Genomic DNA, 22,982 nt, shown 5'->3' on the forward strand with positions numbered 1-22,982 from the left:
CCTGATTGCACACCAGTCCCAATCTTGGTCACGGTCAAGTCACAGGTCCTGATCTCGACTTTGGTCCCCGTTGAGACCAAGTCCCGTTATATGCCCTTGGTCCCCGTGTCCCAAGTCTGTCGTTGTCCGAGTATCCCTTGGGAATTTTGTATTTGGCTCGAGGCTCCGGTCCCATTCGAGGCCTGGTCCTGTCATAGACTATGATTCCGCTCTAGGCTGTTGCCCTATTTATGCCTTAGTCCTGCTTTGGGCTTTAGTTCCAGTCGAGGCCCTGATACCTTGATTCTCTCAAGGATCTGGTCCTGATGTATTGATGATTGCGTCATGGACCCTGGAGCAGTTCACATCAAGATGGAAAACGGCGAAGATTCAGAATTCAGCGATGCCGGATACCCCGAACCTCTGCGAGAAAGATGCCAGGACCTTTATTTGGGATTGACCATCGATCCTCAATCTGCTGGTATGGATTGGCTGCAAACGAGCCCTGTAATGAGTAGCAAATGTCACAAGGCTTTGGCGGCCATGACTAAAATAGTAACGAATGATGTCAGAAGTTTTGTTGGCGATGACGTGTCTGTTAAAGAAAGAATCCAAGCACGCATCATCCTGATAAAAACTAGCCCTTCTGAATCCGTTGGCGTAGAATGAGGACCACTGAGATGATCCGATCTAAAGCCAAGAAGCTCGGAACCGGCACCGGTACGTAACAGCCGTCATTCGTTCAGTCATGTAGCCTTTGGATGGCCAAGTACCAGCACCGGGTTCGACGATCAAATTTACGCTATTTGCAGAGGCTGCTGCCAATACTTAGGGCAAAACAAACGGAACATTGAGTAAGTCCTCCTTAGCCAAAATTGGCACTTGCATAGTCTTTCAAAAGTGCTAGAGGCATTGGTACTCCATCGCTGAGCACCCAAACGGGAAATACTCGGACCGGTACAGGTCTGGAAAGAGTATCCAACATCCCGAATGTAGACATTAACGGCGACGTTGAACGGTCACAGCCAACAAGATCCCGATTTATGGGTCTACCTCACTGACCCCGCCCTGAGTTGTGACCAAAACAAGACACCAGAATTCCACCCCAGGCTGGGGCTCAAAGCGGGGCCCCCGCCACTCGACCGACCGCGGAATACACACTCTGATTTCGGTCTCCTTGTGCCGCAGCGCCATCTCTAGAAGCCGCCAGCTCTCCTCCCCAGGCTTCACTCGTGGCTACGCCCGACGAGGCAGCGGTAGCCTCAGCCCGCCTCCCTGACGATGCCTGCCTCCGCATGGAGCCAGCCCTCCAGCACCTGGCGCAGTGCTACCAGCAGCTGATTTCGGAGACACGGGCCCTCTTAGTGCAGCTGGAGAAACAGCGACAAGAGCAGGCCACCTGGCACCAGGAGCTCCTGGGCCAATGGCTGCAGAGGCAGCGAGAGGCGGCCGAAAGAGAGGAAAGGCGAGAGAAGGCCCACATGGAGCATCAGATCCAGGTGCTGGAGCTCCTCACTTGTCTAGTCCGAGAACAGGCCTGCAAGTGCAAAAGCGGGGCGAACACCACCAGCGCACGGGCTGCCGAGGTGTCCAGCGAACTCCATCACTTATTTACCAAAGGGGAAAGCTAAGCTCTGAAATGCAATAGCAAAGCCTCTCGTGTCACCACAATTTTGTAGACATTAAACAAAACAAGCTCAACCGTCTGCTCCTGTGCTTCTCTTGCCGGCATTTCGTGCTCGACCTGGATCCGATCACCATCATGCCAACGCGGAAACGTCAATTGCGGTCAGGTCGGGTGCTTTCGAAAGTCACCAGTTCCATACATTGAGTTCCATACGTACATCCAGTTCCATTGATGCCATTTCAAAAACGTGCTTTTCTGCGGTCAACCCTGCGTGGTCATTCCGCCAAAACGGATTCATGAGGAAACTTCAATCTGTGCTGCTTAATCCCGCTTCATGTAATAATATGTTCACCGAATGGATGAATGAATGACATGTATCCAAATTAGGATTTCAGATCTTTTTTTGGCCCATTTGAAATGTCATAAATCATAACATTTTGTCAATACTGGTGGTAAAGCCAAAAAACAAAAGGCCAAAGACAAGGATGTAAGGACTCCTTTTATAACATTAATTCTTTTCAAATTTAATTACAGTAAAACAAACTAGGTAGAGAAAAGTGGATGCGAGAGTGGTGGAAAAACCAACCGGGGGAAATCGAGACAATAGAAAGAAAGAGGAACCGATTGGAGAGAGGAGGAGGCGTAGTTGCGTAGCGCACCTCTCTTCTGATTGGCTGTCGGCCTTGCACTTAAAAGCTCGCAGCCTCGCGCTGAGTTCAAGAGCCTCGGACCGAGACGGAGAAACAGACGTGCGAGCGAAGAGGGATCATAGACGCGCCTTTTCGCGGCTTCCATTTCGCGGTCACCCAACTGACTCCTCTCAATCTGGATTTGTTGTTGCAGTTTTTTGTTTTGTCTTTCTATTTGCCCTTTTTTGGCTTCAAAAGTCCGTTGACGTGAAAAGTATTGACACAGCTGTAGAGAAAGGGGAAAGGACGCAGGCTCACCTGAAGTCCAGGTAAACTGAACACACATTCTGGGTGTGCGCGTGCGTGTGAAAGACTTTGGGGGGGGGGGGTACTGAAATATGCAATAAATAGAACGTACCGGAGTGGGTAAAAATAGAAATAAGCAAATAACAAATGGGTTTATGATTAAAATAGGAATAAAGTCACAATTTACATTTTCAAAAAACAACATTGAAATACAAAACAGTATAGAATACTTTTTTAGTTAAATATATATATATATATATATATATATATATATATATATATATATATATGTATATATATAATAAAAACAATAGGATATATAAGCTAATTGCAAGTATGGGGGGGGTAAATAGCAATTACCCGGGTGATGGAGAAAATAAAATTGTGGGAAATAAACAATATTTGAAAAATAAAACAAACACAAATAGCATGTATAAGGTTGCAGTCTATAATTAAATGATACTTAGTCTCAAGCACCAGGTGTAGAAAAAAATAGGATTAGTAATAGTGTCTATTATTAATGAAGTGACTTTTTAGTCAGTCATTCAAATTGACAATCTTCACTTGATTTGATTGACATGACAAATTTCACATTCTTATTATAATATGACTCAATGGCCGTGTGTTTTCATTGCTAGTATGTTTGGAGCCACACGCACACATTTGCACACCTTCTGGCTAAGAGGATTCCCCCCCCGTCTCCTGCAATTTAATCGCTAATCCCTCATGTCCTCTTGACTTGGCCACATTTCATTTTCTAGCTCTGACTTATTTCCAGAGTTTGGAAAATTAACATTTTTATTTCTGAATGAATCTTTCAAAGTATCAGATTTGTCCTCATGTATAGCCAGATGGCTAAACACAATGTAAACAAAGACCCCGCTATCTTGTGGGTTTGTTTCACTCTGCTAGCTTGCAAGCTAAATTAACGACAACGTGTGAAAAATAATGCTTTTGTCCATCTGGGTATGCCCCCCAAAAAACAAACATTGTACAAAACAAACTCGTGTTACAGTCGTCACTCGGCACTATTGAACTTCACTCTATGATCCATTTGATCAATGTTGGACCCCTGATCTGATCCGAGAAGGCGGCGTCGTGTGTCCGAAGAGCACTTTCATCTCCACATGACATCATCCGTCCTCAGGCGATGTCACAGATGACATTCCCTTTTGGCTCGTTCCACTCGGCTTGATCAAACAAGCGGCGAACAATGTAACACCCGATAGCTCATCCTAGAAACATTTGGCTCCAGAAAAATTAATCTCCTGGAGCCAATTTCATTTGGCAGTGTGAGATTCGGTCGGAGTGTCTATCATGACCTGAGGCACACAAAAATGTCTTCCAAAAGTCTGATCATTAGCTTTGAAACGGCCATTGTCGGCTCACTTTGGACATCTCAGGGTTCTTCTAGATTTCATTCAACTCTTGAAAATATTTTATTGCTTTAAAACACCAAGGACTGAACTGAAACAAACACCTTACACATAAACACTCTTGCCCTCCCCCCCCACACACACACATCTTTGGTTTCTCAGATGAAGTCCACGTGCGTCTCGGCTAGCCCATTCATGAACTCAAGTGCAGGACATTTCCATGAGAAAAGAGAGCGAGGCAGCGGGAACATCTGCCACACCATGTGGTGGTCACGCTCACACAAACAGAACACAAAAGTCCATCTTTGTTGACACTCAAGCCTTTAGCATAGTCAGATCACGGACATGTTTTTTTTGTTGCTGTATAAAGCATAACAAAGAAGAAGAGAGCAGGTTATTTGATTCTTAAGTGCCAGCTAGATATATAGCTAACTGTGTTTTTAAATTGCCGTACATTAAACGACTGTCGGATTTGTGTCTGCCATGTGAAAGTATTTTTACTTTACCAAATAGCAAATGTTTTTGGAGCAAATTTAAAACATTGAATTCTTTATCTTTTAAGTCAATTTTCCTGAAGCTTCCAAACTTTACACAACGAGTGTTCACGGGTTCGAGTTGTTTACTTTGAGTTGTTTTTCTTCCCACTTCCGTCTTTTTCGGGGCATCGCCCGGTTCTGATTTAGCTTCTGGCGGTTTTCGGCAAGGTCGCGCAGGGTTCAATTTTGGCGGGACAGCTGCGAGGCGAAATAGCGTTCATCTCTAATCCGGTGCGGCATTCCTGCTCTCGCAGACCGTGCTTTTCTTCCTCACGTCCAAACAAAGCAAAAGACGGTCGTCTTGAAAACGTCTAGAACAATTATTCTAACCGTCAGCGTCTGCGGTCCTGACCCGCTTGTTTTGCTTTTGCAGGACAACAAGAGCATGCCTCAGACACCGCACAGCGCCGGAGGCTACAGCAGAAACTTCTACCAGGCCCAGGAGACGGCCTATTCTGGACTCTCCTCCCATGAGAACAACCTGGAGTCCGGATCCTTGGACGCCCTCATACGGCACCTGCTCCCCACTGTTGACTATTATCCGGATGTGAGTATGATTGGACCACGAGGTTTTGGGGCAAATTCAGCAATGGTTGATTACGTCCATCAAAAATTGGCCCACCAAAAAGTCCCAAGAAGCCACTCCTGAAATCGGACAGTTAGCAAGTTTTTGGTTTTAAGAGGCCATTTCAAAGCCATTCGCGGGGTCCGTCAAACATTCTCCCTGTTTCTAAGATGATTTTTTTTTGCCTCTCTCCACAGAGGACGTATATCTTCACATTCCTGCTGAGCTTTCGCCTCTTCATCCACCCGTATGAGCTCATGTCCAAAGTGTGCCACCTGTGCATGGAACAGCAACGACTCGGCGACCCCCAAGCCGATAAGGTGGCCGCCAGATCTCGAAGTCGTCCCATTCCCCTTTAGCAAATCTGACACTCGCCGATCGTTCCAGATACGACTCCGAAAGATCGCTCCAAAGATCCTGCAGCTGTTAACGGAGTGGACGGAAACTTTCCCTTACGACTTCCGGGATGAGCGGACAATGCGTGGCTTGAAGGAGCTGACGCATCGGCTCTCCACCGGAGATGAGGTGGGATATGAAAAGAAAAAAAAAAATGATGCGAATGCTAAGCTCACATTCACATGGTTCAGACATATAGCAAAGTTCCTAGCTTCAGCATTGGAGCAGCAGTTAGCATCTGTTAGCGTTGTGCTGCTAGTTAGCATGACATGCTGGTGCGTGCAGCTGTTTTTCAATCATGGGAACCGTTTGTTTGTTTATTGCATGTGATTTGGGGGTGTCGGATGCTAACAATGAATGAAGCAGCAGGAGCTTGAACAGAGCAGATGGGGAAGTAAACATCCATCTGTCATTTGGGAGACAACCCCCTCCCCGCCCCACCACCCAACTCGCCCTCTCCCATTGTTTGCCGTGCAGGTTTCGTGTCTTTGTCAAAATCGATACGTGACACATTAACAGCGACATCATGAGAAGGACTCACATTCCCTGAGACGCCAAGAAATAAAGAAAGAAAAACAGACAGACAGACAACCAGACTTTTGAAAATTTGATAAATTAAGTGCGCCCTTCCATGCAGTCCTCCCTAAAGTTCAACGTTGGCCCGGAGCAAATGCTGCTCATCACATTTGTGCTTGTTGTTGTCTACTACTGGGAACATTTTGTCCATCTCAGAGCAGTCACTTTTCATAGAATAGTACAACTTGTAGTTGAAGTTAATTTGAGGTGTTTGGAGCGGAGGTCAACTCCAAGTCGAGGATTGTTTTGTCTCTGAGCAATGGAATCCTGTCTCGCCGCGCCTGATTGGCTCCAAGTGTCAACACTGGTTCACACCCTGGGAAAAAAAAAGCCGCGGCCGTTTCTCCATGGTGGAGCCTGGGTTTGTTTTTGCAGATTTTGAAAGCCTTCAACAGGATGTGGTGGTGAGAAATCCACAGAGGCAAACACATGTGCGTCCCTACCCTTTTTTTAGCCCCCCCTCCTTATGTAACCAAGTTCAGTGTGTCAGTGCGAGAACGATTATCTAATCTTGGCCTCTTCGGAGTCCAGGCCGCCTGAGGCTCTTTGACCAAAGTTGGAGAGTTGCTAGCGATCAGGAGCTTGCATAAGTTCCCTAGTGAGCCGCGGCAGAGCGGGCCAAAAGGGGAGAACATTTCCTTGAAGACAAAAAATGAAATGAAAACAAATCTGTGCCGCCATCTTGAAGACCAAGGTGGGGCACGGGCAAGCACTGGACTGACCCGATTTGTTTCCCGTTTTACAGATTTACAGGAAGGCGACGAGTCAGCTGAGCCAAGGCTTGATCCGGAGGCTGGCGGTTCTCAGCCAATATGAGGAAGCGCTGGTCAAGATCAACGCGGCGGCGGCCGAGCGCCTCGGCATCCTCAAGGCTAAACCCCAGGCCGCCATTCACAGGGACATCATGTCCATCTGCAACGACCCCTTCACCCTGGCCCAGCAGCTGACCCACATAGAACTGGTGAGAACCAAAAGCGAAGACTGATCAGTGGATAGGCAAACTGTGGTATCCGTTGTTGTTTCAAAGATTCTGGTTTGAAGATCTTCCACTTGGTTTGGTTTTATTGAAGGATTTAAGATATCGTTCTTCCTTTTCTCAGGAGAGACTCAGCTACATTGGCCCCGAGGAGTTTGTCCAGGCATTCGTCCAGAAAGCTCCGGTGAACAACGGCAAGGTAAAGAGGGAAAGAAAAATGTCCCTGAATAAATTCACAGATAAGACATCCATTATGTAATGTTGCGGCACCGTTTGACGCACTTTTCGGATGCGGACCCATTTGGAGTCTCGGGGTCACATTGCCGGGATCTTGACACACCGTCAGACAAAGGAAATATTCGCCGTCGAGCTCGTCAAAATAGAAGAACACAAAAGCACTCTTGCCCGGTCATTTCCTTCAAATCCCGACGGGATCTTGGACGAGATGGGCATCGCTAAGCAACCACAGTCGCCGCCGGGCGGGTGGGGGTGCGCTCGCCGGTCAGGCTTTCAGGTTGCCAGGCAACAGGTTGATTTGGGATGCAAGGTAATGAGTGGGGAGGCGAGGGTGTCATTGTGCCTGAGGCCAACCTGCCTCGCACCCACAAAAGATGGAGGGTAACACACACACACATATCCCCAAGGCACATAGCGGCCCCTACAAGAGGTGATTGGTGTCAAGCCAAAGGAATGTGTGCAATTCAATTGAGAAGACTTCTCATGCAAATGAGAGCGCACTCTCGAGCTAAGAAACATGTTTGTTGTTGTTTTGGATGCAGAGCCTCTTTAGCGAGCACAAGGCGGCGGCCAACCTGGAGGCCTATGTGGACTGGTTCAACAGGCTCAGCTACCTGGTGGCCACCGAGATCTGCAGGGTGAGGGACGAGCTGCTGAAGCACTTAACCGCTTCCATTGAATGCTTAACATTAGCTTTGAGATGTTAGTTTTTGAGCTAAGAGTCATTTGCATCGCTAAGTAATCAAAGGACTAGGTACTTTTAAATCAGATTTTTCACTCACTTAAATGGCTCGTATTGACATCCGTTAGGGTTAGCGCTAGAAGATAACGTCAACTTTTAAGGCCTTAGCATTCAAGTTAATCACAAACTTCATTAGAAAAAAAAAGCTCTATTTTCAATCCCTGAAGCTTTTTAAATTATGCTATTTTCCTATTTAAATATCTCTTGACATAGCCAGCGTTAGCAAATATTCCGCCTCAGTTTGAAACTTAAGCTTTGAAGCTAATAACTCATTAAATTACATATTTATCCAAATGTTGTTTTGTTTTAAACGTGATTTTATTTGCGCTCAAATTTTGGCCTAGCCTTCACAAACATTTAGCATTTGTTTTGAAACGTTAGTTTGGGAGCTTATGTTAGTATTTGAAACGTTTTAATTAGAAAGACTGAAATGTTTTTACATAAATTTTATTTCCACTAATGTGTTTCCTGTTGAGGTATCAAGTCTAGCATTGGCAAACATGACTGTCACTAGCAGCTCTTTTGTGTCATCTTCTTGACAGCCCATAAAGAAGAAACAGCGAGCGCAGGTGGTGGAATTCTTCATCGATGTCGCACGCGAATGCTTCAACATTGGCAACTTCAACTCCCTCATGGCCATCATTTGTAAGTTACTCATCGGCCACTCAGCCCTATCCTCATCCGGAAAGTTAGCGCACCCACCCTCGCTTTCGAATTTTGCTTAAAACAAGCAACAAAAAAAAAGAATAGTCCCACAGGCCCTTCACCGAGGTGCACGCCACCATTTGGAATTAAAAATGTTGACAAACTCACAAAAGCGAGATTTACACATTTGATGCCGACTTTGGTGTTTGTTTTAAGGGTGGTCCTGGTTTTAGGGGGGGAGGGGGTCTGGAGGAGCATCTGGCCAGCCTGTGCTACATAGCGTGGGGTGGGGGTGCACAAACAATCAAAGCAGATGGTCAACACTTCCGTCAAGAAAGTCCGACCACACGGAAGAAAGGGTCAGGATATTTTCCTTTTTTGGGTGGGGTCGTTCGGAGCCCGTTGGTGACCTGGTGAGCGAGACACAAACAAAATGTCTCGTGGGAACCCGAAAGTGCTGAACAAAATGTGTGACCATCACTTTCGCTCAGACTTGAGCAACTTGTTTGAGATTTTGATGCGGGCATATTTGAATTTTTCAAGTGAATTGAACTCATGAAGAAAGTCCAGTAATTTACAATAGTCATTTAAACGTGCCCCCTTTTGAAGCAGATTTTAAAATCATCTATATTTCAAAACCATGAGTCCATTAATCGGTTGATTTTTTTTGGTGCGTTGTTGCGCTCACAGTGGGATCAGTCCATGTGTTTGTTACACTCTTGGTTTTTTTTTTCCCATTCTAGCCGGGATGAATATGAGTCCCGTGTCCCGCCTGAAGAAGACGTGGAGCAAAGTGAAGACAGCCAAGTTTGACATCCTGGAGGTGCGCTCTTTTTATTCTCGTTACTGGGCCGTGTTCCAATACTTTTGTCTTGACTGTGTATTTGTAATGTGTCTCCGCAGCGCCAGATGGATCCTTCCGGCAACTTCTACAACTACAGGACGGCGCTGCGCGGCGCCACCCAGAGGTCCATCACGGCCAACAGCAGCAGGGAGAAGGTGAGGACCACATATGGCAAAAAAGCGGTGCGGCAGAAAGATGCAATCTGATTTCGTTTTGTCTCGCGGCCTTTCATTTGGCAAAAACAAACCCGTTCACGTTGCCGACGTAAGCGTTAAAATGTAATTATTTTAAAAGGGTTAGTATTTTTTCTAAATGTTTTTTTAAATGAATTGTTTCTTCAAACAAAATATAATTTACATTTGTTTTATATTTCTCTTTCTTATGCTTTGTATACTCAAACATTTCTGAACATTTTTCTCAATTTATTTTCAAAAAGAAAATTTCTATTTAAAAAAAAAATTCATCCAGAGGAAAGAAATATTGCATAATTGGCAATAGCTTATTTTATCCTGATTTGTTTTTTAACGTCGCAAGGCGGCTACTACCGACTTTCTCCCCTTTTCACGTGGCACCCTCTGTTGTTTGTTTGGTAGCGTAGCAACGGACGGGCGTCCACTCGGCTTACGCAAGGCGCTGTCCCGTCATGTGGCCTCGTCTTCATCCTAATCATAGCAACAACGCGTGTGACTTGACTTGTTGGCGACAGACAAGCAGGACGCGGTAGCCCGCACGCTTTGCCCTCGTAACGCTTTTGTGCACATTCTAGATTGTCATCCCGTTCTTCAGCCTGCTCATCAAGGACATCTACTTCCTCAACGAAAGCTGCGCCAACCGGCTGCACAATGGACATATCAACTTCCAGGTGAAAAACACAAAGAATTCAAATCAATTTCTCTTGATAGAAAAGTGAAATAGTGGCGTCACTCTTTTTCTACTCCTTTGGAGTTTTTTTTTTTGCTTTCATTATGGCTTTGTCTCTTAATTTGCTACTGGGGCGATGCAAAAATCAGATAATCTTTTTGAGGAAAAGGTACGAGTGAGAAAAGTTGTCATTGACCTGGCAAATGATGAGCAACAAGTTGGAATGTGTTGCTGCTTTTGTGATTTGTAGAAATGGTGGGAGCTGGCCAAGCAGGTGAGCGAGTTCATGAGCTGGAAGGCTGTGCAGTGTCCCTTTGACAAGGAGCGCAAAGTTCTGCACTATCTGCTCACCGCGCCCGTCTATACCGAAGACGGTAGGCACGCACGCATGCATGAAAAGTCTCCACACTGCTCTTCTGCTCTTTACGCAAATTGTTATTGTGGCGTTTTCCCCTGCTCATGAAGTTGCTGAAAACAATTTTTTTGACAATGTCTTCTTGTTCTTTGCAGCGTTGTGTCTGGCATCGTACGAGAGCGAAGGTCCCGACAACAACATGGACAAAGACAGATGGAAGTCGCTCAGGTCATTCCCACCAGCATTCCTGGTCACAATGTCCACCAACATCTGGAAATTAGATGGCAGAAATGTTTATTGATGGAGTTTTCTTTCTGTCTTTGCAGATCCACGCTGCTAAATCGAGCATAACAAAGAAGATCCAAGATGGCGTCTGGAAATGAAAAAAAACCAGTATCCTCTGTCTGCGAGGAAACCACCAAAGTTACTTTTTCCACTAGCGTGGAACTAACTAACTGCATCTTTTTCCATCTCTTTGTAAGACATTTCTAGTCTCCTTTTGTATACTGTGGGAGCAGCCACATGCTAGCTGCTGGTTAGCTAGCATGTGCCATGCCTCTGAGCTAAAACTAAGGTCAGCTGTTATTTTTTGTTTTCATTTTCAAAATGCGCTGGCTGCATTTCAAAGACACCTCGGCTGCTAACTTAGGATATTAGCGTTACAACACTTTATGCTAATTGTTATTGTGGCGTTTCCCCTGCTCATTGAATTGCTGACAAAACATTCTTTATATAATTCAACTTTTAATTATGTGTCTGCACTGTATTGCTATTGACCTTATTTATGATCGCAATTGTGAGAGAGTTGATTTCACGTATTGTAACCTGTGAAGCTTTTTTTAATGTAAAAAATAAAAAATGACCATGACCTTTTTTTTCACAACTGTTAACCCTAACATAAAAGTACCGTGCACATATATAGAACATTAACCACAAAGGCAAATTTGAAATAAACAGTTACACAAGCGCATGCATGCACACGAAGACCCAAACAGTCGAGTACAGAGAAATGTGAACAAAGACACGCAGAGACAATCATTGTTCTTTATGGATATTTTGTTTATGAACACACGTGATCAACCGGCTCTGCGTGTGGGAGCGCGCATCCCGCTGGCACTCACTGAGCATGCGCGAGCAGAAGTAGAAGAAGCGCAGAGAAGAGGGGAGTGATGTGCATTCCAGTTCTTTTAAGTGAACTGAATCTTTAGAATTAGTTTACTCAAAAGATTCGTTCAAACGTTAGTGAACGGGAAATTACGTCACGGACTCGTAAAGTCCCCCCTTCCTAAAGTGATTCGTTCTTTTTTCAGTTCATATGACTTCAACCAGTAGGTGTCAGTAATGCGCATTGAAGCTGGTGCCACCTCGCCCTAAAACAAAACAAAGAAGAAAATGTCGTGACTTCCTGTTCACGAACGAGTCGTGAATTGCATTTCCCACACACCAACGGAACGAATATGTGAGGGAACGAGACAGTGATTTGCATTTCCAGTTCATCGCGAGAACGCATCAGCGAGGGAACGAAGCCTGACTTTCCCGTTCGCGAACGAGGCAATGGGTCAATTGCCTTCCTTGACGTGCATCAACGGATCAGTCAGTGAATGTGTTGCGTCTACTGGCCTATGTAAGCCAGAATGTAGATTTACGATTTGCCAAGGAAAGAAAGAACCACTCACTGAAACACCACTTTTATGCGCGTTTTCTCCACCCTAACGGCTAACTTTATTGCATGAAGGGATGCGCCGTTATGCAACAACGGGGAGATTATGCTTCTAATCTTGATTTTATAACACTTGTCGTAGTTTTTAAATAACGTGTATGCATATATACGCCTAAATATTGTTATCCAATATGTCTACTGCAATTTCGCATTGGATTGCTGGTTTGAAATAATTTACTTTTATTATTATCATTATTATTATTTTATTATTATTATTTTAATAAACATTAAAACCTGTTAAAACTCGTCTGGTGTTTTATTCCTTGTTTTTATTTATTTGGGCATGAAAACAAAAATCTGACATTTGGTTAACTGCTTTATATGACAATATGTATAGTATGTGTTTTACGTTTTGTAATATGTGTTGGTGTCCCCCAAAATAAAGAGCAAGGAGTCAAATACACATTCTTGACATGTACAAAAAATGCATAAAGTTATTAGGTACACCTGAAAATGGTGGTGTACCTAATGGAGGGTCCGTGTGACGTCACATATCAACCAGCCAATCAGGAGGTGGGGGTGAGGGCGGGTGTGGCACTTTTCACTTTCAGTTCAGCTTTGGCCATGATTTTTTCCCTAATGAAGTGGCCTGTTATTAGGTACACCTAAAAATGGCGGCGTACCTAAAGGAGTGTCCGTGTGACATCACAGATCAAACAGCCAATCAGAAAGTGGGGGTGAGGGCGGGTGTGGCACTTTTCACTTAAACCAGTGGTGGCGACCTCCAGTCCTCGAGGGGCCGCGTTCCAATATGTTTTCCAAATTACCCTCGTTAAACACACCTGCGTGAAAACTTTTAGCTCCTTTTGAACGTGAAAGGAGCTAAAAGTTTTCACGCAGGTGCGCTTAACGAGGGTCACTTGGAAAACATGTTGGAACGTGGCCCGAGGACTAGAGCTTGACACCTGTGACCTTTGACCATGATATTTCCCTAATAAAGTGGCCTGTTATTAGGTACACTTGAAAATGGCGGTGTACCTAATGGAGTGTCCGTGTGATTCCCTCGTTAAGTGCAGGTGCGTGAAAACTTTTAGCTCCTTTTGAACGTGAAAGAAGCTAAAACTTTTCACGCAGGTGCGCTTAACGAGGGTCACTTGGAAAACATATTGGAACGCGGCCCCTCGAGGACATTTCCCTAATAAAGTGGCCTGTTATTAGGTACACTTGAAAATGGCGGTGTACCTAATGGAGTGTCCGTGTGCTTCCCTCGTTAAGTGCAGGTGCGTGAAAACTTTTAGCTCCTTTTGAACGTGAAAGAAGCTAAAACTTTTCACGCAGGTGCGCTTAACGAGGGTCACTTGGAAAACATATTGGAACGCGGCCCCTCGAGGACATTTCCCTAATAAAGTGGCCTGTTATTAGGTACACTTGAAAATGGCGGTGTACCTAATGGAGTGTCCGTGTGCTTCCCTCGTTAAGTGCAGGTGCGTGAAAACTTTTAGCTCCTTTTGAACGTGAAAGAAGCTAAAACTTTTCACGCAGGTGCGCTTAACGAGGGTCACTTGGAAAACATATTGGAACGCGGCCCCTCGAGGACATTTCCCTAATAAAGTGGCCTGTTATTAGCTACACTTGAAAATGGCGGTGTACCTAATGGAGTGTCCGTGTGCTTCCCTCGTTAAGTGCAGGTGCGTGAAAACTTTTAGCTCCTTTTGAACGTGAAAGAAGCTAAAACTTTTCACGCAGGTGCGCTTAACGAGGGTCACTTGGAAAACATATTGGAACGCGACCCCTCGAGGACTGGAGGTCGCCACCACTGGTTTAAGTGAAAAGTGCCACACCCGCCCTCACCCCCACTTTCTGATTGGCTGTTTGATCTGTGATGTCACACGGACACTCCTTTAGGTACGCCGCCATTTTTAGGTGTACCTAATAACAGGCCACTTCATTAGGGAAAAAATCATGGCCAAAGCTGAACTGAAAGTGAAAAGTGCCACACCCGCCCTCACCCCCACCTCCTGATTGGCTGGTTGATATGTGACGTCACACGGACACTCTATTAGGTACACCACCATTTTCAGGTGTACCTAATAACTTTATGCATTTTTTGTACGTGTCAAGAATGTGTATTTGACTACTTGCTCTTTATTTTGGGGGACACCAACACATATTACACAACGTAAAACACATATACATATTGTCATATAAAGCAGTTAACCAAATGTCAGACTTTTGTTTTCATGCCCAAAAAAATAAAAACATGGAATAAAACACCAGACAAGTTTTAACAGGTTTTAATGTTTATTAAAATAATAATAAAAGTAAATTTCAAACCAGCAATCCAATGTGAAATTGCAGTAGATATATTGGATAACAATATTTAGGTGTATATATGCATACACGTTATTTAAAAAGTACTACAAGTGTTATAAGTGTTATATTATTTATTCATTGTTTGTGCCTTCTTGTTTTTATTTTTTTGTGTTGTTTACTTGTATGTATATTGTGTACTATGTCTTGTCACCGTGGGATAGTGGGAACGTAATTTCGATTTCTTTGTGTGTCTTGGCACGTGAAGAAATTGACAATAAAGCAGACTTTGACTTTGATCAAATCAAGATTACCCAAAGAGAAGCATAATCTCCCCGTTGTTGCATAACGGCGCATCCCTTCATGCAATAAAGTTAGCCTTTAGCTTGGAGAAAACGCGCATAAAAGAAGTGGTGTTTCAGTGAGTGGTTCTTGTTCTTTCTTTCCTTGGCAAATCGTAAATTTGCATTCTGGCTTACGTAGTTCACGCCAGGAGGGAGACGCAACACGTTCACAGACTGATCCGTAGATGCACGGGAAGGAAGGCAGGTGACCCATTATCGCTTTCGCGAACGGGAAAGTCAGAATTCGTTCCTTCACTGATGCCTTCTCGTGATGAACTGGAAATGCAAATCACTGTCTCGTTCGCTCACACATCCGTTCAGTTGGTGTACGGGGATTGCAATTCACGACTCGTTCGTGAACAGGAAGTTAAGTCATTTTCTTCTTCGTTTTGTTTTACGGCGAGGTGGCACCAGCTTCAATGTACATTACCGACACCTACTGGCTAAAATCATATGAACTGAAAAAAGAACGAATCACTTTAGGAAGTGATTTGTTCACTCTCGTTCACTGAAAAAAAAGTTCTTTTGAACGAATCGTTCACTTACGTGCCAACACTAGTCGAGACAGACGTGCGGTAGCGGATGGAGCGCACCGTCTCGTCGGGAGCGCGGGATTCGGACTCGAACCCCGTCATTCGTCAGGTAAGAAGCGGCTTCACGTTGCATGCGTGCACACCCCGCGCAAGCACGCCCCTGGTGCCACCGCTGTTTATTCCCCCCCAGGCACCTTAAATGTGTGGTCGTGACGTAGTTTTGTTGACGTTGATGTAAATTTGACATTTGACGTCATCAGAAAGTTGTGGCTCAAATGCATGTTGAGTGCGAGGGGGAGCGGGTATCACTAAGGAGGAACAATTACACTCTTATTATCACTCACTGTGGAATTTGCGTGTGCGTGTGCCTGCCTTTGTGTATACGTGCGCTTGTGTGTGGTTGACTTCTTGTGTGGGTTTTGTCCGAGCGTAAATGTGAACGTGTGCATGAACTTGTGTAGCTGTGTGTGTGTGCGTGTGAGAGAGAGAGAGAGAGAGAGAGAGAGAGAGAGAGAGAGAATGTTTCTGCCTGTCTGTGGGTGTGATTTTGTTTTGTGTAACTGTGTGTGTCTATGTATGTATATGTTTGTCAGTGTCTGCCTCTGTGATTGTTTGTTTGTCAGTAAGAGTGTGTGTGCGTGTGAGTCTCGATTGATTGTGCAACCTGACACTTGCTGCCTTCTGAATTATGGATGACAGCCACACCGCTCTCTTCCTCTTGGGCTTCCTCCAATCTCGACGCTCCTCTTCCCGCTCTCCAAGGATGGGAAACGGCTCAGCGAAGGCCAAGCGCTCCAAGAGACCCTCGCCGGACCCTCTGACGACGCGCGTCGACCAGCTGGAGCAGGAGCTGCGAGGGAAAGACCAGGAACTGGCCGCCAAAGAGCAGATGGTCAGAAGTCTCCAAGAGAAAATCGCCGCGCAGGAACAGGCCCTCATGCACCTCAGCCAGGAGCTGCGGAAAAAGCAGCAGAATGGCGTCCAAAACCAGAACGGAGACCGAATAGCCGCCGGGGTCCAAGGAGTCGGTATCAAGGAGACCCTCAATAAGAGGAAGGGCGCCAAAGCGGGAGTGTCTGCAGAACCGACATCCCGAACTTATGACTGTAACCACCTGCCGAAGTTCTCCTTTGACAAAGCCAGAGTACCCAAAGAGTCCAGGTAAGACACCTCAGATGCAATCATGAACAGAACCACAACACTTTGCATTAGTCTTTTCCCAGCCAGGAGATTTTAGGAGCATTCTTGCTCCAGACAGTAAACTTGAGTAAAGTTCTTGTTCCTAACAGGTGACTTAACATGCAGTTCTTGTTCCCGACAGGTGACTTTGACGATTCTCAAAGTCCTTGTTCCTGACGGTGGTTTTAAGAATGTTGTTCCTGACAAGTGCTTCCCCCAAATTTTGGTTCTAGATGGGCTGTGCCAGATGGTGGACTACCTCCAGGCTAACACAAGTGGCGTTAGCACACAGGAAGCGACACCTTCCTCCCGCCAAAGCTGTGATGATTGTTTTTTTTTTTTTCTTCATTTACTTTTGCTGTCATCTTGTTTTGCAGACGCCAAAGAAATGTTGAGTCGCGCCGACGTGGGCGAATAATCGCTTGCCAACGTCGCCATCTAACTCCTCTGTATTTGTGGCATTTTTTTGTGTGTATGTGTGTGTGTTTTGTGATAGTGTGAAGAAGCAGTTGGTGGAGGCCCTGAACAGGAACCAGTATCTGAAGCGTTTGGAGCCGCAGCAGCTCAGAGACATCGTGGAGTGCATGTTCCTGCGCAAGTACCAGCAGGGAGATTTTGTGGTCCGGCAGGGAGAAGTTGGCAACCACCTCTTTGTCCTGGCAGGTACCACTTTATTCTTGCTCCTGACCCACCATTTTGAGCAAAGGTGAAGAAAAGTTCTTATTTTTCCAAACGTCTTTGTTCCTGATGAGCAACGACACCTAGCGTGCTTGTTTCAATTGTCCGTGTCCCTGTCCCCTGACAAAAGACGTTGACACACACACACACACACACGTTACATAAAAGCACACACAGGAAGCGATTCTATCAAAGCATGGTTGTGATGCGTGATAGTGTCATATAATGTGTGTGTGTAAACCAATAATCTATGTTGTCTCTCTTTCTCTCGCTGTCTCCCACTCGCACACGCAGATGGAAAGTTGGACGTGTTTCAAGAGGACGCGCTGGTGTCGTCAATGATGGCGTGGACGGCGTTCGGCGAGCTGGCCATCCTCTACAACTGCATGCGCACCGCCTCCGTGCGAGGTAAACCTCATCTCCGCTTTCAGGCTCACGCCAGCTTGCTGCCCCAAACTGGCTGAGCGTCAAAGGCGGAAAGGCAAAGGCATTAAATTCTTTCATTCGAAATTGGATTGAAAAATGATACACCACCTGCTCCAAAAGTGAAAAGAGGTGAAAGGTCTGAATCAAAGGCATTTGCTCACAAATAGGTTTTGTCTTGCGCGTGCTAAAACAGACAAGGAAAATTCAAACCTATGTCGTCCTTTTATTCCCAAAATGCCTTTGTTTCCACCCCGATGGAAGCTGTGAACAGCGTGTGCACGTGGGCTCTGGAGCGCGAGGCCTTCCAGAACATCATGCGGAGAACGGCCGAGACGCGCCACCACCAGTACGGACACTTCCTGCGCAGGTTGGTTCAAAGGGAACCTCACTTTGGGTTTGATTTGTGCCAGGCTTAGCTCGCTAGGCTTTCGGATTGGCTTTTTCATGCTACCTTTACACTGCGGGCAATCTGGATTCAATTTGGTTGCAGTGGGCCTCGATGATTTAAATTTTGGGTTTCGAGACAGACTTTCTAGCTAGGCTTATGGTTGTAACCAGGTGTTGAATGGAATTTGAAATGCTGTGTTCACACTGCAGCCAAATCTGGATTCGATCTAGACTAAACTTAATTTGATTTTAATTCAAAATTTCCATCAGTCCAACACTTCTGCCAGAGTTTAGGTTTTCAATTCGGGTTTGACAACAGTAGTGCCGTTTGAAGTTTCAAGACAATGTTCTGGTTTTAGAGTTTCAGGACCGGGTCTTAGTTTTAAGTGATGTGTTCAAAACTGCTTTAGGGTACAAAATTCGACTTTAAAGTCTGGATTAGAGTTTCAAGCACATTTTGTAATTCAAATGAAGGTTTTAAAACAAGTTTATGTTTTTTTAATGAGGATATCAAGATAGGTTAGTTTCGGGTTTGCAGCTAGTGTTAGGGTTTCAACTAGGTGTTATTGGATATTAGATATTACAAGTTATGTTTACATTGAAGCCAGATCTGGAGCAGATGTGGCTTGAACTTGGTTTGACTTTTTTTTCCCCCATCAGTGTGTCACTTTTGGCTGATTTGCCCGACGACAAGATCAGCAAGATTGTGGACTGTCTGGAGGTGGTAAGGTTCTCACTCAGCATCAACAAGTGCCTCCTGGGAATCATCTTGACATAGACCTGAGGGTTAGGGTTTCAAACGAGGGTTTCAAAACAGACAAAAAGGTAGGATTATAGAGGGATTTATTAGAAGGATCAGGTTGGGTTCCAAATGAGCCTTTCATATTGGGGTTTAGGTCAGTGTTTAGGTTTTAAATTGTTTAAAGCGTGGGGTAGGGTTTCTAGTCAGGGTTTTAAGATAAGGTTTAGGTTTTATTTTCAAATTAGCAAGTGTTTCAAGTAAGGGTACTTAACATTTTGGGTAAAGAGTGACCTTGGTTAGCTTGCTTCAAAACAAGGGTAAGGCTTTATTAGGTTTTGAAATTTAGGTTTAAGGCTGCAAAATAGGGTTTAAGGCATGAAGTTGAAGTTTGAGGCAAAGGTTGTTTTAACCTTTGCCTTCCTTGCAGGAATACTACAACAGGGGCGACTATGTGATCCGAGAGGGCGAAGAAGGCAGCACCTTCTACATCATCGCTCAAGGAAAGGTAAGACATCTCTACTGCTACTACTGCCTGCTTCTTGTAAACACCCTACCAGGATTAAAAGCTGCTTTTCATCTCACAGGTGAAGGTGACCCAGACTACAGAGGACCACAAGAGTCCTCAGGTCATAAACACGCTGCAAAAGGGCGACTACTTTGGAGAGAAGGCACTCATCAGGTAGCCGCTAGCTTCCACATAAGCTAATCGCCAACGCAAAGTGAAATATTGCTAATGCTAACGCCTGCTTTAGCGATGACGTCAGGTCCGCTAACATCGTTGCCGATGACGACGTTTTGGAGTGCCTCCTCATGGACAGACAGTGAGTCAATTGCACCATGCCACACAACAAGTTCCGAGTTTCAAATTGGGGTTCAGACATAAAGTCAGGATTTGAATTGGATTTTCAAATCAAGATCAGAGTTTAAAATGAAGGTTTGGAGCTAGAGTTAGGTTTCAAAAGGGGATTCTGACGTTACAGGACCTTTAACCAGACGGTAGGAACCTTCGACGAGCTCCAGAAATATCTCCAGGGCTACGTGGCTACGCTAGACCGGGACGACATGAAGCGCCACGCCAGGTACGACACTCTCTCGCTCGTTTGCCGCTGTAAGCTCAGCAGGGTTGGCGTCCCCAGCAGGAAGTCGCTCTCACGGCACCCCAGTCAGACGCTGCCACCCGACGTGCTCCGCCTGAAGCAAATGGCCGCTACCTTCCCGCCGTCCAGACCGCTCGACCACATGGACGTCGTCGCCACACTCGGCGTCGGCGGATTTGGCCGAGTAGAACTGGTACGCAACAAGTTCTTTCATTCTCAAAGAAGTCACCCCTATTATTGTTCTCTCATGTAGCAGCCAAACTGACATAATATTCCGATATTTGCTTTTCATGGGAGGGTTGAAAACACCTGTTGGGAAAAACCTTTTGTTTTCCAAACTGCTCCTGACATGAAATGGTATTTCTTTCCATCAGGTGAAGGTGAAAGGCGAGGACGTGACGTTCGCCCTGAAGGTGATCAAGAAGAAGCATGTGGTGGACAACCGGCAGGAGGAGCACATCCACTCGGAGCGCCGCATCCTCGCCGAGGCCAGCTCGCCCTTTGTCGTCCGGTCAGGACCTCGTCTCGTATTTGCTCGTACAAATATTGGCACTGACAAGAATCAGGAGCTAGATGGTCTTGAAATATGTCAAATGACAATACGCCTTGTTCAATTTCCTGCCCGTTCATCCATTTATATACACAACAACATAAGACAAAGGATAATTCTTTGACGTTCACTCTGCGACTCCTCCACTCCAGACTGTTCCGAACATTCCGAGACGACAAATACGTCTACATGCTGCTGGAGGCGTGTCTCGGAGGAGAAGTCTGGAGTCTTCTGAGAGACAGGTAGGTCCAGACATGGTCTTTGTTTGCGCTTTGACCGAGCCGGTGCTCTCCGCCATCTTGCTCAGGGGCAGCTTCGACGAGCCCACCGCCAAGTTCTGCGTGGGCTGCGTGACCGAGGCCTTCGAGTACTTGCACCGCAAGGCGATCCTCTACCGAGACCTCAAGCCGGAGAACCTCATGCTGGACTCCGAGGGTTACGTCAAACTGGTGAGTGGACGACTTTAGCGCGTGTTGCCATTATTACAAATCTGCTTGACTAATGAGTGACTGATTGGTTAAGGAGCCTCGCAATTTTTTTACATCTACTTACGAGCCAATTTTTCACTTTGAATTATTATTTGCTTTTACATTCATTCCTATGGGAAACATTATTTCTACTTGCAAACGTTTCTACTTACAAACTAGATTGCTAAGCAACTAAGTTCATACCTCGAAGTACCACTGTACCACTTTGAAACCCTAACCCCAGTTTGAAACCCTGCTTTGAAACCCTAGCCCAGCAATTTGGAGCCCTCTCCAGCAGGTGGCGCTCCAGGTGAGTGCCTGGTTCGTCTTAGATGCTGAGAGCCGGCCCAAAGTGACATTCAGCATTAAAGCACACAAGCTCACTAGCTAGCCAATGACTGACCGGTAACGGTTAAGGCGTGACTGAAGGCAAAATGAAGCCAAGTGGAGAATCTGTGAAGCACATCACCAAATGATCTCCTTTCATCTCCGTAGGTGGACTTTGGCTTTGCCAAGAAGATGCGCGGGGGTCAGAAAACATGGACCTTCTGCGGGACCCCCGAGTACGTGGCCCCGGAGATCATCCTCAACAAGGGCCACAATCTCAGTGTGGATTTTTGGTCCCTGGGCATCCTGGTGTTTGAGCTCCTGACTGGCAGGTGTGCCTTTCAAAACATTCTGCTCAACAAACCAACAAACAAACATGACTTCCTGCTTGGGGCAAGCAGCCCCCCATTCACAGGAAGCGACCAGATGGCCACCTACACCAACATCTTGAAGGGCGTCGACAAGATGGACTTCCCCAAGAAGATTGCTAAGAGGCCTGAGGACCTCATACGCAAGCTCTGCAGGTTCCTCAAGCACCAACACGCACGGCACACACACAAACACACACAACCCTGCAAACCGCTGGTCCTTCTGGTTGCTCTTCCTCAGGGGGAACCCAGCTGAGCGGCTTGGAAACATGAAAGGCGGCATCGGTGACATTAACAAGCACAGGTCACGTGCATCGTTTGGTTTTCTTTGTTTGTTTGGTGATGACTTTTTATTTTATTAGATGTTCGTATCGCAAACTTAAAGTAAGATTGTGTGCAGGTGGTTTAACGGGTTCGACTGGGCGGGACTAAAGGCTCAGACCCTGCCGTCGCCCCTCAAGAGACACGTAAGTCCGCCATCAACACTTTGCAAAGTACTCAAGACAAAGAACTGGCTGGACTGGCTGCTTTTGGCACAAGTTCCAATTCACAAGGGGGGAGACTTGCCAACAATTCCGAATAGCGGTTGGTGCGAGCGAGCACAAACGTTCTAGAACATCTGAACTTGATTTGAGACTAGCTAAAGATAAGCAAGCGTGTCAATGGACAATAGCTGACCTTGTTTTGTTTGTTTTTGTCGTCTTTCAGGTGTCAGGTCCTCTGGACCACAGCCACTTTGACGTTTATCCCCCCGATGACAAAATTCCTCCCGACGAGCTCTCGGGATGGGACGCCGATTTCTGAGCTCCGACCATCATCGTCTTGATTGGTCCAGAAGTTCCATCTGGCCATAAGAAAAACAAGAACATCATCATTTGAGATGTGGTGACTTTGTGGAAGTACAGCGTGCGCCCTCACGTTAGTTAGCCTCTTTTGGTTCCTCGACCGTCAGAATGGATTGTTTTGTAAATAAAGACCGCTGGACACTTTGATAGAAGTTTTCATGGGATTGCATCAGGCAAATGGAATGGGGGGAATAAAGTCCTAAAATACAACGTGTGTTCTTGAAAAATTTTTGAACAAAGAAAATGGGTCTTCATGAGACGTGCAACAAAGGACGTGAAGACAGTAATGATCTGACGGGGAGTGAGGGGCAGACAGGACTTAAATACACGACAGGTAACGAGAGGCAAGTGAGAATGATCACACTAATCATGGGCACACAGGAGGGGAGGGGCGAGCACAAAGACAGAAACCATGACGG

The 22,982-nt window shown here is 45.7% G+C and overlaps 3 protein-coding genes and 1 long non-coding RNA gene across 10 annotated transcripts in view; 3 read left to right on the top strand and 1 right to left on the bottom strand.

Annotated features, from left to right (window-relative positions):
• The window catches only part of rasgef1ba (RasGEF domain family, member 1Ba), a 14,354-nt gene extending 2,836 nt beyond the window's left edge, over nt 1–11,518 (top strand). For 2 of the 3 annotated variants that reach the window (XM_088374985.1, XM_088374986.1), the window contains exons 3-15: nt 4,827–5,000; nt 5,216–5,338; nt 5,406–5,543; nt 6,736–6,951; nt 7,091–7,165; nt 7,746–7,841; nt 8,488–8,590; nt 9,334–9,413; nt 9,494–9,589; nt 10,201–10,296; nt 10,546–10,669; nt 10,806–10,878; nt 10,977–11,518. In XM_088374985.1, coding sequence (XP_088231111.1) covers nt 4,827–5,000; nt 5,216–5,338; nt 5,406–5,543; nt 6,736–6,951; nt 7,091–7,165; nt 7,746–7,841; nt 8,488–8,590; nt 9,334–9,413; nt 9,494–9,589; nt 10,201–10,296; nt 10,546–10,669; nt 10,806–10,878; nt 10,977–11,001 — 1,419 coding nt within the window. In that variant the 3' untranslated portion in view covers nt 11,002–11,518. Of the gene's footprint in view, nt 1–2,314; nt 2,565–4,826; nt 5,001–5,215; nt 5,339–5,405; nt 5,544–6,735; nt 6,952–7,090; nt 7,166–7,745; nt 7,842–8,487; nt 8,591–9,333; nt 9,414–9,493; nt 9,590–10,200; nt 10,297–10,545; nt 10,670–10,805; nt 10,879–10,976 lie in introns of those variants that run through there. The other variant, XM_088374987.1, reaches the window with a different exon arrangement.
• LOC148397484 (uncharacterized) lies at nt 576–1,680 on the top strand. Its single transcript, XM_088374989.1, has 2 exons — nt 576–699; nt 1,168–1,680. The coding sequence occupies exons 1-2, from the start codon at nt 645–647 to the stop codon at nt 1,608–1,610; spliced, it is 498 nt and encodes a 165-aa protein (XP_088231115.1). The 5' UTR covers nt 576–644; the 3' UTR covers nt 1,611–1,680.
• On the bottom strand, nt 10,710–22,881 carry LOC148397485 (uncharacterized). Its single transcript, XR_015858454.1, has 4 exons — nt 22,637–22,881; nt 22,397–22,562; nt 15,511–17,814; nt 10,710–10,920 (listed from the first exon to the last, which is right to left on the bottom strand). It is a non-coding gene; the product is annotated as an uncharacterized LOC148397485 (long non-coding RNA).
• On the top strand, nt 15,469–22,773 carry prkg2 (protein kinase cGMP-dependent 2). Of its 5 annotated transcripts, none has more exons than XM_088374979.1 (19): nt 15,469–15,606; nt 16,197–16,658; nt 17,173–17,339; nt 17,649–17,762; nt 18,042–18,147; nt 18,828–18,891; nt 19,337–19,414; nt 19,494–19,588; nt 19,662–19,730; nt 19,890–19,988; nt 20,046–20,199; nt 20,381–20,517; nt 20,709–20,798; nt 20,864–21,005; nt 21,519–21,682; nt 21,752–21,874; nt 21,960–22,022; nt 22,119–22,185; nt 22,427–22,773. In XM_088374979.1, exons 2-19 carry the CDS (start codon nt 16,261–16,263, stop codon nt 22,520–22,522), a joined length of 2,226 nt encoding a protein of 741 aa, XP_088231105.1. In that variant the 5' UTR covers nt 15,469–15,606; nt 16,197–16,260; the 3' UTR covers nt 22,523–22,773. The 5 variants fall into 5 exon arrangements, with proteins under 5 accessions (XP_088231105.1, XP_088231106.1, XP_088231103.1 ...); XM_088374980.1 differs by having other exon boundaries at nt 15,532–15,606; nt 16,260–16,658; XM_088374977.1 differs by lacking the exon at nt 15,469–15,606 and having other exon boundaries at nt 15,855–16,658.
• Nucleotides 22,882–22,982: the final 101 nt, after the last annotated feature.

This window comes from Syngnathus floridae, chromosome 5 (assembly GCF_059516105.1).
Source record: "Syngnathus floridae isolate MCC-2025c chromosome 5, RoL_Sflo_1.0, whole genome shotgun sequence".
Lineage (NCBI taxonomy): Eukaryota > Metazoa > Chordata > Actinopteri > Syngnathiformes > Syngnathidae > Syngnathus > Syngnathus floridae.